General features: G+C 41.5%; 1 protein-coding gene across 2 annotated transcripts in view; it reads left to right on the top strand.

Moving 5' to 3' along the window:
* LOC128687645 (sorting nexin-25) overlaps positions 1-16,660 on the top strand; it is an 81,282-nt gene that overhangs the window by 29,037 nt on the left and 35,585 nt on the right. The window contains exons 7-8 of one of the 2 annotated variants that reach the window (XM_070083944.1): positions 1,566-1,628; positions 12,715-12,835. In XM_070083944.1, the coding sequence (XP_069940045.1) occupies positions 1,566-1,628; positions 12,715-12,835 (184 nt within the window). The remainder of the gene's footprint in view (positions 1-1,565; positions 1,629-12,714; positions 12,836-16,660) is intronic. The other variant, XM_070083945.1, reaches the window with a different exon arrangement.

Raw genomic sequence — 16,660 nt, 5'->3', positions numbered from 1 at the left:
GTACTGCTTGATATATGTAAAGATACCTTACCTTTAGTAATCATTATTTATCATTATTGAAATCTATTATTGCTGTATCAGGCAAACTGTTTTTCGCTGAGTTGGGCAAAAAATTAATTTAAGCTCGACTTAGTTGGAAAAATAATCCTAGAGGAATAAAAAGGCACAATACGTGACTGGAACAATACACAAATAACCCACACATAGGAGAAAGAAATTTATGACAACATTTCAGTCTGACTTGGACCATTAACTGGTCCGAGTCAGACTGAAACATCATCATAAGTCTCTTTCTCCTGTGTGTGATAGTGTGAATGATAGTGAAAGTGTTTCTTTTTCGGGTCGCCCTGCGTCGGTGGGAGACAGCCAGTGTGTTAAAACAAAAAAGTGCGGGTTATTTATGTATTAATCCTAGTGGCAAATGGATATGAAGGTATTCACTGAAGACATCTTTATTTATTTATTTATTTAGTTATTTATATATTTATTTAGTAATTTGAGCATACATACAGAGGTACAAAAAAATACAGGTAAGAGCAGCATGCCAAAGCCACTTGTATGCATAGCATTACGGGCTGGCTTAAAATTAACTTAAGATTAACTAAGCAATGATGTAATCAGTGATAAAACATTATTGTAAACAGATAACAATAAGGCACAAATGAGTATTACAAAGACAGGTCATATGGTTGCATGCATTGCTGTACATTCAGTCGAATGGAGTATTCTGTTAGGTAGTGTATTTAAAAAATAACAAAGTTAGATTGGGTCTTAGGTTTAACATTTATGTGATATAATTGAAAATAAAGATGTCCTGAGACGTTAATCACTTTAGATACATGTATGCATTTGAAGTGATCAAAGTCCAAGGACCAGATTACCATCATTAAAGGTGTCCTGAGTGAATGCAAGCTTATCCATTTCCCTCAAGTTGTCGATGGTCATTTGCCTTCATACTGCAAAACAGTCTGAGCCTATTCAGGCTGATAAGTTCTGCCTGAAGCAAGGGGCTAATAGCCTTTTATCCTGTATAAATTACTAAATTTAAAAAGAAAAACTTTTTAGGTCACTCTGCCTAGGTGATATGCAGCCAATTTGCTAAAAAAAAATTCTGCCTGAAAAGCATATCATTCTGTATATAATATACAAACAGTATTTGCTTTCAGACTGTCAGATTATTTTGTTGACTTGTTTTAATTATATAAGAGTTTAGTATGTGACTCTGCTGGAAATGTTCCATTCTTAAACATAGTATTTTAATGCTGTTTTTTTTGACAATGTATTGTAAGTTCTTTAATGAGTACTATTACAGTAATTGGGATTTTTGAAAGTTAGAATTATTTTAACTTGAAACTTTTTTGCCATTTAAATTGCACTATTTCATCAATAGTTTTCAGGGCATTTAGAAAAGGCATTCATGTCCATTGTTTCACTATACTTTGTTTTTTTTGTTTGTGTGATGGATATGATGTTCTACTATTGCCTTTGGCCTTTGGTAGTACACTATCAAACTTAGTTTTCATAGTAGTCTGTGACCTCCTGAAAAATTTGTTTTTATTTGTCAGCTTTGACAACTTCTTAGAGTTGGTTTTAGCCTCTGAAAGCACGGAGGATATGCTCAGGATCAGGTGAGGGCACAATTACTTGCATCATTGTGCAGCTTGGCCTAATTGCTGTCTAAAATGCTTTGACCCTTGCAAAGGGTCAGTATGGCTGTGGGTTTTCCCAGAGGGGTTTTGGTTGCCTGGTATATTTCTTATTTGCTGATAAACGATGCATCTTGAAGTGGATTTTATCTTTAGTTACCACTCTCTCTCTCCACATGCGCATTTGGGCATGTTCGGTGATGATAACCTCTTTATCCATGCATCCATTTCAAAATTTTGTGTACATGACTAAACCTTATGCTTTATAATTATCACTGAAAATGAACAGAGTTTTACTATCCTGTGGAATTGCACATATTTGAGGGTTTAGTTAAAAAGGTACTCGTATACCAGGAGCATAACTCACATTTTGAAACTTATGATAAAAATAGTGATGATACTGTGTACTAGTGCTTCTTGACTTATGATGGAGTTATGTTCCAATGAACTCGTCGTAAGTTGAAAATATCTTAAGTTGAATATGAATGATATGCTTAATAAATGTATAAATAAATAACCACTGTCACTGAGTGAATAAACAAATAAATTACTGTAGCTAATTGAATACCAGTATTGAAAATTAAATAAATGAATACAGGTTATGGATTTGCCACCTTCATGCTGGGTAATAATCTTAAAGTTTCGTCACCAAAATAATTGCTTTTGCACCATCATAAAGTAAAAATATTGTAACCCATACTAAGTCAAGGAGCATCTGTACATTGCCTAAAGGTTGTCAGGGCTATAAGGCGGAGTAGGGTCAGATATTTGTGCAGTAGAAAATTCTAAGTTGCAGTACTGCATCTGAAATGATTCACCACTAAGTGACATACAGGAGATTAAAATTGGATGATTTTATTTAGTCCATGCTTGACTTGTATCAAGTTGTGTGATGCACTGTATGACCCTTATGGGTTTAGTGCTTAGTTATGATTATAATCATAATAATCAGGGTTTTTAAATATAACTGTAGAAAACCAGATGACAGATCTTGACTGCCTCCTCGTGTCTCCTGCTCTGACCTTGACTATCTCCTCGTGTCTCCTGCTCTGACCTTGACTGTCTCCTCGTGTCTCCTGCTCTGACCTTGACTATCTCCTCGTGTCTCCTGCTCTGACCTTGACTGCCTCCTCATGTCTCCTGCTCTGACCTTGACTATCTCCTCGTGTCTCCTGCTCTGACCTTGACTGCCTCCTCGTGCCTCCTGCTCTGACCTTGACTATCTCCTCGTGTCTCCTGCTCTGACCTTGACTGCCTCCTCACCTCTTCTTACTTGACTTTGGCTATCTGATAATCTCTTACTTGACCTTAATGGACTTCTTCAATTAAATTTTAGTGTGTAATAATAATAATAATAATTATTATTATTATTTTTTTTTATTATTATCACACTGGCCGATTCCCACCAAGGCAGGGTGGCCCGAAAAAGAAAAACTTTCACCATCATTCACTCCATCACTGTCTTGCCAGAAGGGTGCTTTACACTACAGTTTTTAAACTGCAACATTAACACCCCTCCTTCAGAGTGCAGGCATTGTTATTATTATTATTATTATTATTATTATTATTATTATTATTATTATTATTATTATTATTATTATTATTATTATTATTATTATTATTATTATAGAATTAAGTAATCCCATTTTCATATACAACTTCAGCTGCTATTTTACAATGCAAGTTCTGCCTCATTTATGATTTTTTTTGTTTTATTCTCTTCAAGGGGGGCTCCTTGGTGTAGTGAAGAGGCTCTTGGTCTGAGGAATTAGACCTGTCGGTCTCCTTCCTCAGACCGAACCTAATTACCCCCCAATTCCCCGTTCCCTATCCCATCCTCCCCTTTTTCCTTTCCTCCTCCTCCTCCCCACCCCTCCCTTTTGCCCTTCCTTTTTGGCTTTTGGGATTTTTTTTTATTTTTCTCCACAGGCACACTAATTCTTAGGTAGGGGAAAGGGTACCGGGGTCCATCCCATTCCGTTGAGGTTCTTGGCGGTGGCTTAGTTTGCCGTGGAATCTGGATTGCCTGGGGATGTCCCGATCCCTCTCTGGTATTCCGGAGGGTGGCTTTGGGTGTCTCTCGGGCGACGGGTGTATCTCTGGAAGCCACCTTTCAGATTCTGGGGGTGGTGGCCGAAGGAGGTATGCTTTGTGGCGGATTTCTGGCCGCCCTCTCTTTTGTCCACTGAGGTAGCTCGGCAGATGTGAGGTTGCTATCCCGGATTGCCGGTTTACTGGCATGATGGGTAGGGTATGGCACGGGTTCCATGCTGCATCTGCGCTACTTGCGGTGCTGAGGTCCTCTTGGGCGCAGAGGGAGATTTCTGGCCCTTTCATTCCTCCTAGGAACTATCCCTCCCCAGTCCCCCCTTTTTTTATTCTTTTTTTTATTTTTATTTTCTTTTCTTCTTTCTTTTTTTTTCTTAAAAACAAAAAGAAAGAAGTAACCTAACCATGGCAGCCCTAGTCCATGAACCTGCTACCCCCGGGCCCCTTCTTGATACCGCACCCCGTTCTGACCCCGCCTCGTCTTTGGACCACTCTTCGGACACTCCTCATGCCTCTGTACCTCTTGCCAGTGCTGTTTCCTCACCCGCTTCAGGTACTGAGGCCTTGACTGACTCCTTCGATTTATCTGACCTTCGCTCTCCTCTGACTATGCTTCCGGCCTCTCCCTCTACGGTGCGGCAATTTTCGAATCGCCGGCCCGTTCCACGTCGGACCAACTCTGGTCCCACGCCTAAACGCCAATGACAATTACCTGCTGATGATACTTCTCCACCTTCTCGTTCTTCTCAGAAAAGATCGACACGTCCTTCACTACCTTTCCACGCTCAGTTTCAGACTGCACAATGGACTAAATTCTTCACTTTACGACCGACTTCCTCTACTGCCTATCTTTCTGACCACAGTATTGGCAAGGCACTCCTATGCCATGTTGGTAAAGATATTTCTTTTCATGCTCTTAAGAGCGGTACGTGCATCATCACCGTACAGAATGCTACCCAGGCTCATGAGCTTTCTTGTCTTTCCCATATCGATACTGTTCCTGTCACTATTGAAAAACATCATTCCCTCAATTCTTGTAGTGGTACCGTCATTCTGCCCCATACCATAGTTCAACAAAATTTCCAGACATGTGGCACTGACATTCTTGAACAGCTGGAACTCCAAGATCTCCCAATCCTCAAGGTAGACACTTATGTTCTTCCTGCCCGCGGGCGGAGACGATACCCTAGCAATGTGGCTCGTTTAACTTTTGACAGCCGTGAACTCCCATCCTCAGTTTATATAGCAGGACATCGGTTACAAGTTCGAAAGGTGATCCCTACACCGCAACAGTGTAGAAATTGCTGGCGATTTGGCCATCCAGCGAAATATTGCAGATCTATCGCCGAATGCCCGGTCTGTGGTGCCGATGACCATTCTAATATGTCTTGCAATCGACCTCCCTCTTGCCTTAATTGTCATGAGGCTCACCCTTCGTACTCTCGCCGTTGTCAAGTCTACTTAAACGAGCGGGAAATCCGTTACCTCAAAGAGGTAGAAGGTCTCCCTTATGCCATGACAGTTTCTCATCTCTGCCTCCAAGGGAGACTACCTCGTGTTTCTTATTCCCATGTTTCAAATGGTCCCCCCGCTTCTGAGATCCCATCTTCTGCAATCACCTCTGTGGTTACCTCTCCCATAGTCACTCCTGTATCTAATTCTTTTGCTGTCCTAGGCTCAGACGTCCCTACTTCAACGCCTCAGTCTGATCTCGCTTCTTCGTGTTCTCCCTCACAAGCCTCAGTAGCGACGAGATCTCATATGACACCTCCTCCTAATCGTCCCTCTACTTCTCAAAAGTCAAAAAAAGGTCCATTAACACCTCCTACCCATCTTCCACCTCCTCATTTTACCTTCCCTGTCTCTGTACCTGGTTCTTCCCCTCTCACTGGCTCTGTTACAAGTGTAGAGGTTCACCCTCCTCCTCATACTGTACCTTCCTCCCCTGTTCCCTCCCAAGTTTCTTCCTCTTCTGCCACCTCCCAGGTTTCTGCCTCTTCTGTCCCCCTCCATGCTTCTCCAGTTCCCTCCACCCTTTCGCACCCCCCCTACCTTGGTACAGTCCATTACAGTTCCAATCTTTACTCATCCTCCCCCTACCATTTCCAATATTGTCTCCCATACGATGTCTCTGAATTCCGAAACACTTGAAGCAATCTCTGAATATATTGCAGAGACCCAACCATCAATGGACACTGATCCACCCTCCGTTCCTTCTCTCTCCTCTGCTCCATCTGCGCAACTCCTTTCTTCACAGCGCACCATTCCTTTGCTGCTTGAACATTTTCCACTGCCTTCGCATGTGGACTTTTCTAACCCCTCTAGTCCGTTGGAACCCTTACCTGCGGATTTCAGGTATCTTTATCATTGCCAATCATGGCCTATTTACAGTGGAATATACGCGGCCTCAGGGGTAATCGGGGTGAGCTTCAGATGTTACTCTCACAGTTGTTCCCTGTTGGTGTTTGCTTACTGGAACCAAAATTACACTCTGCTGTTATCTCTCCCATCTCAGGCTATAATTTATTGTATTCTTCAGATCCTTTTCCTGATGGGACCTTTAATGAAAGTGCCCTTCTTCTACGCACTGATATTCCGTACCATCAGCTATTTGTTCGTACTTCGCTGCATTACACAGCAACCCGTATCCACTTGCATAGGTGGTATATGCTCTGTTCTTTATATCTCTCTCCTTCTCGGGCATTATCTATTCCGGATATTGCCTTTCTTGTTTCGTCATTACCGCCACCGATTCTGTTACTTGGCGATTTTAATGCCCACCATTTCCTCTGGGGGTCTCACTGTGATTCCCGTGGCATTCAGTTAGAGGCTTTTTTTGCCACCCACTCCCTCCATGTTTTAAATACAGGTGCTCACACCCATTTTGATCCTCGGACTCACACTCTCTCTTGCATCGATCTCTCAGTCTGCTCTTCCTCCGCCGCATTAGACTTCACTTGGTCTGTTCTCCTGGACTTACATGACAGCGATCATTTCCCAATCATTCTTACTTCCTCTTCATATTCACCACCTCTTCGCATCCCACGCTGGCAATTTGATCAGGCAAATTGGAACCTTTACTCACACCTAACTGTTTTTAGAGAGGTTCCTTCTTCGTCCTCCATCGATGAGCTTTTACACCTCTTCTCGTCCTCCGTTTTAACTGCAGCTTCTAATTGTATACCCCAAACTTTGGGCAGGCATTATCAGAAATGCGTGCCTGGTGGTCTCCTGCTTGTGCTCGTGCAGTACGTTTGAAACGTGCTGCATAGGCAGGTACCGGTACAATAGAACCACAGAGAGACTTCTTGATTTTAAGCAGAAGCGTGCGATCGCTCGCCGTGTTATCTGTGACGCTAAACGCACTTGCTGGTGAGATTATGTCTCCACCATCACCCCTGCTTCCTCTATGAGTGCAGTCTGGAAAAAAGTACGAAAACTGAGTGGTAAATATTCTCCTGACCCGGCTCCTGTTCTGCGGGTTGCCGGTGTTGATAAAGCAAACCCACTGGATGTTGCCAATGAAATTGGCAATCATCTGGTCCATATTTCTCAGGGACTCCATCTATGCCCCTCATTTCTTTCCTCAAAGTCTGCCAGAGAGTTAGCACCCTTGGACTTTTCTTCTCTCAGAGAAGAACAGTATAATGTGCCTTTTACACTTCAAGAACTGGAGGCAACACTCTCAGCTTGCCGATCATCTGCAGCTGGGCCCGACGACATTCATATTCGTATGCTACAACATTTACATCAGTCAGCCCTTGCAGTCCTATTACGCCTTTACAATCTTATTTGGTCACAAGGAGTTCTTCCACAGCTGTGGAAATCCGCCATTGTTCTCCCTTTCCGCAAACCAGGCACTACGGGACATGAAGCCTCCCACTATTGTCCCATTGCTCTTACCAGTGCAGTTTGCAAAGTGATGGAACGCCTAGTAAATAGACGTTTAGTGTGGTATTTAGAGAGACACAACAGTCTCTCCACTCGTCAATATGGCTTTCGTAAGGGACGTTCTACCATAGACCCCTTATTACGCTTGGATACGTATGTTCGTAATGCCTTTGCGAATAACCACTCAGTTATTGCCATATTTTTTGACCTTGAGAAGGCATATGACACAACTTGGAGGTATAATATTTTAGCCCAAACCCACTCCTTAGGCCTTCGAGGCAATCTACCATCCTTCCTTAAGAACTTTTTAACTGACAGGCATTTCCGTGTTCGGGTTAATAATGTGCTCTCCCCGGACTTTATCCAAGCTGAAGGTGTCCCCCAGGGATGTGTTCTGAGCACAACACTTTTTCTCCTTGCTATTAATGATTTGGCCTCTAGTCTTCCATCAAATATTTGGTCATCACTCTATGTTGATGACTTCGCTATTGCCTGTGCAGGCGCTGACTGTCACCTCATTACAGTTTCTCTCCAGCATGCAGTCGACCGTGTTTCCAATTGGGCCACCACACATGGGTTTAAATTTTCCAGCACTAAAACCCACCAAATTACTTTCACTAGACGCTCTGTCATCTCCGATCATCCCTTGTACCTCTATGGCTCCCGTATCCCTGAAAGTGATACAGTCAAGTTTCTGGGCCTCCTCTTTGACTGTAGGTTATCCTGGAAACCTCACATTGCCTCTCTGAAGGCAACTTGTCACAGCCGGCTGAACCTTCTTAAAACCCTTGCTCATCTTTCATGGGGAGCTGATCGTCGAACCCTCCTTCGCCTACATTCCACCCTCATTTTATCGAAACTTGATTATGGTGACCAGATCTATTCAGCGGCATCTCCTGCTACTCTCTCTAGCCTTAACCCCATTCATCACCAAGGATTACGTTTATGCCTTTGTGCTTTTCGCTCTTCCCCTGTCGAGAGCCTCTATGCAGAAGTGAATGTTCCATCTTTATCCGATCACCGTGATGCCCATTGCCTTCGCTACTATGTACGCTCTCATGATCTCCGCAATCCTTCCATTTATAGAATGGTCACTGATATTAGTAGACATTCTTTATTTGTTCGCCGCCCCTGTTTACTCCGTCCCTTCTCTCTTCGCCTTCATTCGCTCATCTTCTCTTCAATTACCACCTTTCTATGTTCATGTAGCATCTCACTTTTCCCTACCCCCCTGGGAAGTTCCAGCTGTTCGAGTCTGTTCTTTCTCTCTCCCTTGCTCGAAAGCCCAACTGTCTACGGTCGCTTCCCACTCTCTTTTTTTTGACCACTTTCACTCTCATTCTCATGCCATTGCTGTGTACACAGATGGCTCTAAGTCTTCTGACGGTGTAGGATTCGCAGCAGTGTTTCCGGACAGCGTCGTATGAGGGCATTTACTATCTTCGGCTAGTATTTTTACTGCTGAATTGTATGCCATCCTTGCAGCACTTATCCGTATTGCATCTATGCCTGTGTCATCATTTGTGGTTGTCTCAGACTCCCTTAGTGCTTTACAGGCTATACAGAAATTTGATACACCTCACCCCTTAGTCCTCCGTATCCAACTTTGGCTACGCCGCATCTTTACCAAGCATAAAGATATTGTTTTATGTTGGGTCCCTGGTCATGTTGACGTACAGGGCAATGAACAGGCAGACACTGCTGCGCGGTCAGCAGTACATGACCTACCAGTTTCATATAGAGGTATTCCATTTACGGACTATTTTGCTGCAATATCTTCCCACCTTCACACCCGTTGGCAACAACGTTGGTCTACTATGCTCGGCAATAAACTTCAATCTATTAAACCGAGTATAGGTTACTGCCCGTCTTCTTATCACCAGTGTCGAGGTTGGGAGACTACTCTCTCCTGTCTTCGCATTGGCCATACTCATGGAGAGGCGCCCTGCTCCTCTATGTGAGAATTGCCAAGCTCCATTATCAGTCAGCCACATTCTGTTGGACTGCCCACTTTATCAACGAGCACGCAGAATTTACCTCCGTTGTCGTCTACGCTCCGCTGCTCTCTCTTTACCTTCCCTTCTCGCTGATGGACCAACCTTTCATCCGGACTCTCTCATTGACTTTTTGACAACAACTGACTTGCTTCACAAATTCTGATACCTTCAGCCCTTTCTACTTCAATCTCTTGCTACCCTCTACCCCCGTACTATCTCCTGCCCCGCTGTTTTCTGTAACCTACTGATCATCCCTCCTCCCTTCTGCCATCCAATACCCTCGCTTCCTTCCCTACCTTGCAGTGCTGTATAGCCCTTGTGGCTTAGCGCTTCTTTTTGATTATAATAATAATAATAATATGATTTTTTTAATGTAATATCTATTACAGTATTATCTCTAAAGATAGTTATTTTACAGAAGCATTTTGAAATTATCACTGATTTCACTGTTGTACTTGCAAAAATATTGCTGATTTCAGGCTATTATAATTTCAGAATCATTCATTTCACTGTTGTACTTTCAAAATTACCACTGATTTTGCTGTTGTTCTTTCAAAATTATCACAGATTTTCGAGTAGTGTAACTTCAAAATGATAAGGAATTTCAGGCTATTAATATTTCATTGATACCCACTGAGCAAAAGTATATTTTTTACATATTAAATAAAAGTGTATTTGACAATTTTTTTTTTTGTGATTGTCGTATATTCAAGGGCCTTGAGAAATTTGAAGTGGGTAAATCATAAATAATTTTTGATGAAGAGGCATACAATATTAATTTCTTTTTAAACTTTCAGCAATTTATGGGCTATAATTCAGTTTCTGTGTAGAAAACACAGTAGAACCTCTGTATCCTTGGATTCGATTTCTGCAGTTTCAGTTATCAGTGCTTTCCGTGGACTGAAAACAATCCTTAATTTTGCTTAACCCTTTTAGGGTCTCTGCTGTAGTACTACGGCTTTGAACTCTTAGTTGGTGCCGTACAACTACGCCATGAGCTTAGCTTGCTCTGATAAGCAGTGAGTGGTAAATTTTGGCCTAGATATGAGAGAATAGGTCTGTGCAGTAAGTGACCAGTATATAAAAAAAATCCTGCCCCATGCAGTGCATAATCAGATATAAACTTTGTATTTTTGGTTCTGACCCTGAAAGGGTTAATACTGACACCAAAGCGCAAAAGTAATGATGGTGGTAGTTCTTCAAAGTCTAAGAGAATCTGTGAAGTGCTTCCCATCAGTGAAAAAGTGCTAATTCTCCACTTACTGTGTATAATTTATCAATTAAACTTTATCATAGGTAGGTCTTGGAACATATCCCCCACAGTTACAGGGGGGGGGGACTACTGTAGTTCATAAAAATGACCATTCTAAAAGATTATGAATTCTGCAATTTTGCTAAGGTACAATTCCTTACTATGGTTACAGTTGCCTCCACTGTTGTTGAAGTGCTATTAGTAGTATTCCTAGTAGTTTATCAGAGTCCATACATAGAATACAACACTTTGAAGATTGAAAAACCACTCTATGTGTTAAGTTCAAAGAATGACTCGGGTCGTTTCAAAAAAGCTTCCATGGCAATGACAGTTCCCAGAATATTCAACAGAAATTGGAAGTATCATATACAAAGGGTTAGCAATACTGATAAGTTGACAGAAGGTTTCACCTGCAGGATTCATCATCGAGTGTAAAGGTGAATACAGTGCTGGAGGACTTAGAAGTGGAAAGGTAGTTTTGAGGGGATCAGTTTCTCAGCCTTGATAAAAGATACACAAATAACCCTCACATAGGAGAATAAAACTTATGACAATGTTTCAGAGCATCTTAGATCTTAACTACTATTACTTTTGCTACTACTACTACTACTACCACCACTACTTCCACCACTACTACCATCACTACCACCATCACTACCACCATCACTACCACCATCACTACCACCATCACTACCACCATCACTACCACCACCACTACCACCACCACTACCACCACCACTACCACCACCACTACCACCACCACTACCACCACCACTACCACCACCACTACTACCACCACTACTACCACCCCTACCACCACCCCTACCACCACCACTACCACCACCACTACCACCACCACTACCACCACCACTACCACCACCACTACCACCACCACTACCACTATCACTACCACTACTACTATCACTACCACTACTACTATCACTACCACTACTACTATCACTACCACTACTACTATCACTACTACTACTACTACTATCACTACTACTACTACTATCACTACTACTACTACTATCACTACTACTACTACTATCACTACTACTACTACTACTACTACTACTACTACTACTACTACTACTACTACTACTACTACTACTACTACTACTACTACTACTACTACTACTACTACCACCACCACCACCTCTATTACTACCACCACCTCATTTTCCTGGCCCCGCTCCCTCTCGCATATATACTGGCTCCCTTCGCACTTGTGTGTGACTAGTTAATGGTCCAAGTCAGATCAAAACATCATCATAACTTTGTCTCCTATGTGTGTGTTATTTGTCTATTCCAGTCATGGTATTGTGACTATTCTTTTTTGATAAAAGATGATCAGTCACTTTGTCTTAGGTGAAGAAATATGAAGGGGGCCAACTGAACTAAAAACAATATGGATGCTTTGTGAAATATTGGAAAGTGCACATAGACTTGAAGGCAACAATGAATATTTTTCCTGCTTTCTTGCATGCACAGTATTTGTTTGCATTTCTGATGTTTAGCAATGTATAAGTTTTTTCAAAACTATGCATGGCCTGTTCCTTGATAATTTGTATACGGTTAATTCATGAGTAGAGTGTATTGTAGTCCTACTTTAAATTATTTAATTTTGCTAATTTTATGTTGTGTTTATATATGTAATTCTGTATACATGACAGATTAGTCAAAATTTTATGAATGTACTCGTACTTTCAATTTTTCAGTGTAGTTGCAATTTCTCCTCTGTGCATATAAAGCATAGATCTCTCACAGTGTTGTTATTGTAATAGTATTTGTCTAACATTTGCCATTGTTATATGCAAATAATGAGGGACCTGCTTTACTCAGGCACGGTGATACTAACATTGTTGCTTTCATGCAGGCGAAATATAATTAATGAGATCATGCAAGCAACTGCTATCAACAACCTGAAGAAAGCCAAAGGAGTGGACCTCAGCAGGGAAAGTACACCTCAAGGGTCTGGAAAGGGTGATTTGCTTCAGGTACACATAAAAATGGCTAGGATATATAAAGAATGAAAAGGCACAATACTGTGACTGGAACAATACGCAGATAACCAGCACAGGAGAGAGAAACTCATGACGACGTTTCGCTCCAACATGGGCAATTAATTAGTTGCATACTAGTTACAATACACGCAGAAACTTATGATGACATTTCGGACTGAAACATCATCATGAGTTCCTTTCTCGTACGTGTGGGTTATTTGTTAGTGTAGGACATATAAATCTGGGGTGAGGACTAAGGATGATACAATGTTTGTACAGGGATGGGTGACATTAAGGTGTGCATGCAGAAAGCCCCTTAGTGTGTAGAGCATTTTTGGCAAACTTAAGACTATCTTAAGATTAATAAGGCAGTAATTAATTGATTGCTTGTATATGCAGTCTCTAAGTTGTTATAACAATAAATTTAGTGAATACAATGAATACATTTATCTAGTTTAATTGTTGTAAGGAAGGGTAGGGATGCTCCCAGGAAAGGATAGAGAGAAAGGGGAAAAGGAGGTTTTTGAGTGCTAGGGACTTGAACATGCAATAGGCTTGTGTAACTGCAAAGCAGTTTCACAAAAACCATATGCCTCAACTTGTTTTGATCCAAAGGGTCAAAACAAGTTGAGGCAAATGGTTTTTGTGGCCTGGGTAGCTGGACTTGAGTCCTGGAGGTGGGATGTGCAGTGCCTGCACTTTTAAAGGAGAGCTGAGGGTGCTATAGTTTGGCAGTTCATCTGAAGAGTGATGTTAGCATGCTTCTGGCAAGACAGTCATTGAATGAATGATGGTGAATGTGTTTACTCTTTTTTGGGTCACTCTACTGTGGTGGGAGATGACTAGTGTGTTGAAAAGAAAATATGTTAAATATAATGATAAATCTTCTCATTTCCCGAGTCTGGTACAATTCCTACAGGTTTAGAGTCTACATTATCTCCCATTCCTGAGGTGCTGTATGGCTCTATGGGTTTAGGACTTTTCTCATGAATATAATAGCTACTGTACCTTCTGTTCCCCAGGTACTATAGGACTCCTGTTGGGTTTTGCACTTCACCTTGAGCTGTTATATATGTGTGCACCTCCGGTGGCAAGACAGTGATAGTGTGCATGATGTTGAAAGTTTCTTTTTATGGGTCACCCTCCTTCAGTGGGAGAGAGCCAGTGTGTTAATAATAATACAAGTGAGATTAACAAGTTAAGAAAGCCTAGAGAACAAATGGATTTGTCAGTTAAAAATAGGAGAGGAGAGTTATTAAATGGAGAGTTAGAGGTATTGGGAAGATGGAGGGAATATTTTGAGGAATTGTTAAATGTTGATGAAGATAGGGAAGCTGTGATTTCGTGTATAGGGCAAGGAGGAATAACATCTTTTAGGAGTGAGGAAGAGCCAGTTGTGAGTGTGGGGGAAGTTCGTGAGGCAGTAGGTAAAATGAAAGGGGGTAAGGCAGCCGGGATTGATGGGATAAAGATAGAAATGTTAAAAGCAGGTGGGGATATAGTTTTGGAGTGGTTGGTGCAATTATTTAATAGATGTATGGAAGAGGGTAAGGTACCTAGGGATTGGCAGAGAGCATGCATAGTTCCTTTGTATAAAGGCAAAGGGGATAAAAGAGAGTGCAAAAATTATAGGGGGATAAGTCTGTTGAGTATACCTGGTAAAGTGTATGGTAGAGTTATTATTGAAAGAATTAAGAGTAAGACAGAGAATAGGATAGCAGATAAACAAGGAGGCTTTAGGAAAGGTAGGGGGTGTGTGGACCAGGTGTTTACAGTGAAACATATAAGTGAACAGTATTTAGATAAGGCTAAAGAGGTCTTTGTGGCATTTATGGATTTGGAAAATGCATATGACAGGGTGGATAGGGGGGCAATGTGGCAGATGTTGCAGGTGTATGGTGTAGGAGGTAGGTTACTGAAAGCAGTGAAGAGTTTTTACGAGGATAGTGAGGCTCAAGTTAGAGTATGTAGGAAAGAGGGAAATTATTTCCCAGTAAAAGTAGGCCTTAGACAAGGATCTGTGATGTCACCGTGGTTGTTTAATATATTTATAGATGGGGTTGTAAAAGAAGTAAATGCGAGGGTCTTGGCAAGAGGCTTGGAGTTAAAAGATAAAGAATCACACATAAAGTGGGAGTTGTCACAGTTGCTCTTTGCTGATGACACTGTGCTATTGGGAGATTCTGAAGAGAAGTTGCAGAGATTGGTGGATGAATTTGGTAGGGTGTGCAAAAGAAGAAAATTGAAAGTGAATACAGGAAAGAGTAAGGTTATGAGGATAACAAAAAGATTAGGTGATGAAAGATTGGATATCGGATTGGAGGGAGAGAGTATGGAGGAGGTGAATGTATTCAGATATTTGGGAGTAGACGTGTCAGCTGATGGGTCTATGAAAGATGAGGTGAATCATAGAATTGACGAGGGGAAAAGGGTGAGTGGTGCACTTAGGAGTTTGTGGAGACAAAGAACTTTGTCCTTGGAGGCAAAGAGGGGAATGTATGAGAGTATAGTTTTACCAATGCTCTTATATGGGTGTGAAGCATGGGTGATGAATGTTGCAGCGAGGAGAAGGCTGGAGGCAGTGGAGATGTCAATGTCTGAGGGCAATGTGTGGTGTGAATATAATGCAGAGAATTCGTAGTTTGGAAGTTAGGAGGAGGTGCGGGATTACCAAAACTGTTGTCCACAGGGCTGAGGAAGGGTTGTTGAGGTGGTTCGGACATGTAGAGAGAATGGAGCGAAACAGAATGACTTCAAGAGTGTATGAGTCTGTAGTGGAAGGAAGGCGGGGTAGGGGTCGGCCTAGGAAAGGTTGGAGGGAAGTGGTAAAGGAGGATTTGTGTGCGAGGGGCTTGGACTTCCAGCAGGCATGCGTGAGCGTGTTTGATAGGAGTGAATGGAGACAAATGGTTTTTTAATGCTTGACGTGCTGTTGGAGTGTGAGCAAAGTAACATTTATGAAGGGATTCAGGGAAACCGGCAGGCCGGACTTGAGTCCTGGAGATGGGAAGTACAGTGCCTGCACTCTGAAGGAGGGGTGTTAATGTTGCAGTTTAAAAACTGTAGTGTAAAGCACCCTTCTGGCAAGACAGTGATGGAGTGAATGATGGTGAAAGTTTTTCTTTTTCGGGCCACCCTGCCTTGGTGGGAATCGGCCAGTGTGATAATAAAAAAAAAAAAAATAATAATAATAATAATAATAATAATAGTGATGTTGATAATAATACAGTAATATAATAATAATAATAATAATAATAATAATAATAATAATAATAATAATAATAATAATAATAATAATAGTACAGCCTCTCCTCACTTAACGACAGGATTCCATTCCTAAGAGTAGGTCGGTAAATGAATTGGTTGTTAAGTTAGGGGCATACTATACTGGTAGGGGGTTTGTGTCAACCATCTTTAGATATTTTTTTATGTCACCTTTGCACCATTTATAACATTTCTTGTATATTTTTAAATGTTTATACACTAGTGTACCGTATTCTGTAATAAACAGAATAGTGGAAATTCACTCTAATATACATGATTTAGGTTTGCACACTGGTTGGAGAGCTGGTCGTAAGTCCGAGTGGTCGGTAAACGAGTACATCACTAAGTCAGAAGAGGCTGTAATATAATAATACTATAATAATACAGTACAGCCTCTCCTCACTTAGTGACGTACTTGTTTACCGATGACTCAGACTTAAAACGGGCTCTCTGATCAGTATGCATACCTAAATAATGTACAGTGGTCCTTCAATAATTGTCCATAATTCATTCCTGGAAGTGGGAATATTATCGAAATGGACGATTTACGAATCA

Source organism: Cherax quadricarinatus, chromosome 11, assembly GCF_038502225.1.
Source record: "Cherax quadricarinatus isolate ZL_2023a chromosome 11, ASM3850222v1, whole genome shotgun sequence".
NCBI lineage: Eukaryota > Metazoa > Arthropoda > Malacostraca > Decapoda > Parastacidae > Cherax > Cherax quadricarinatus.
This window is presented reverse-complemented; position numbering and strand designations above follow the sequence as displayed.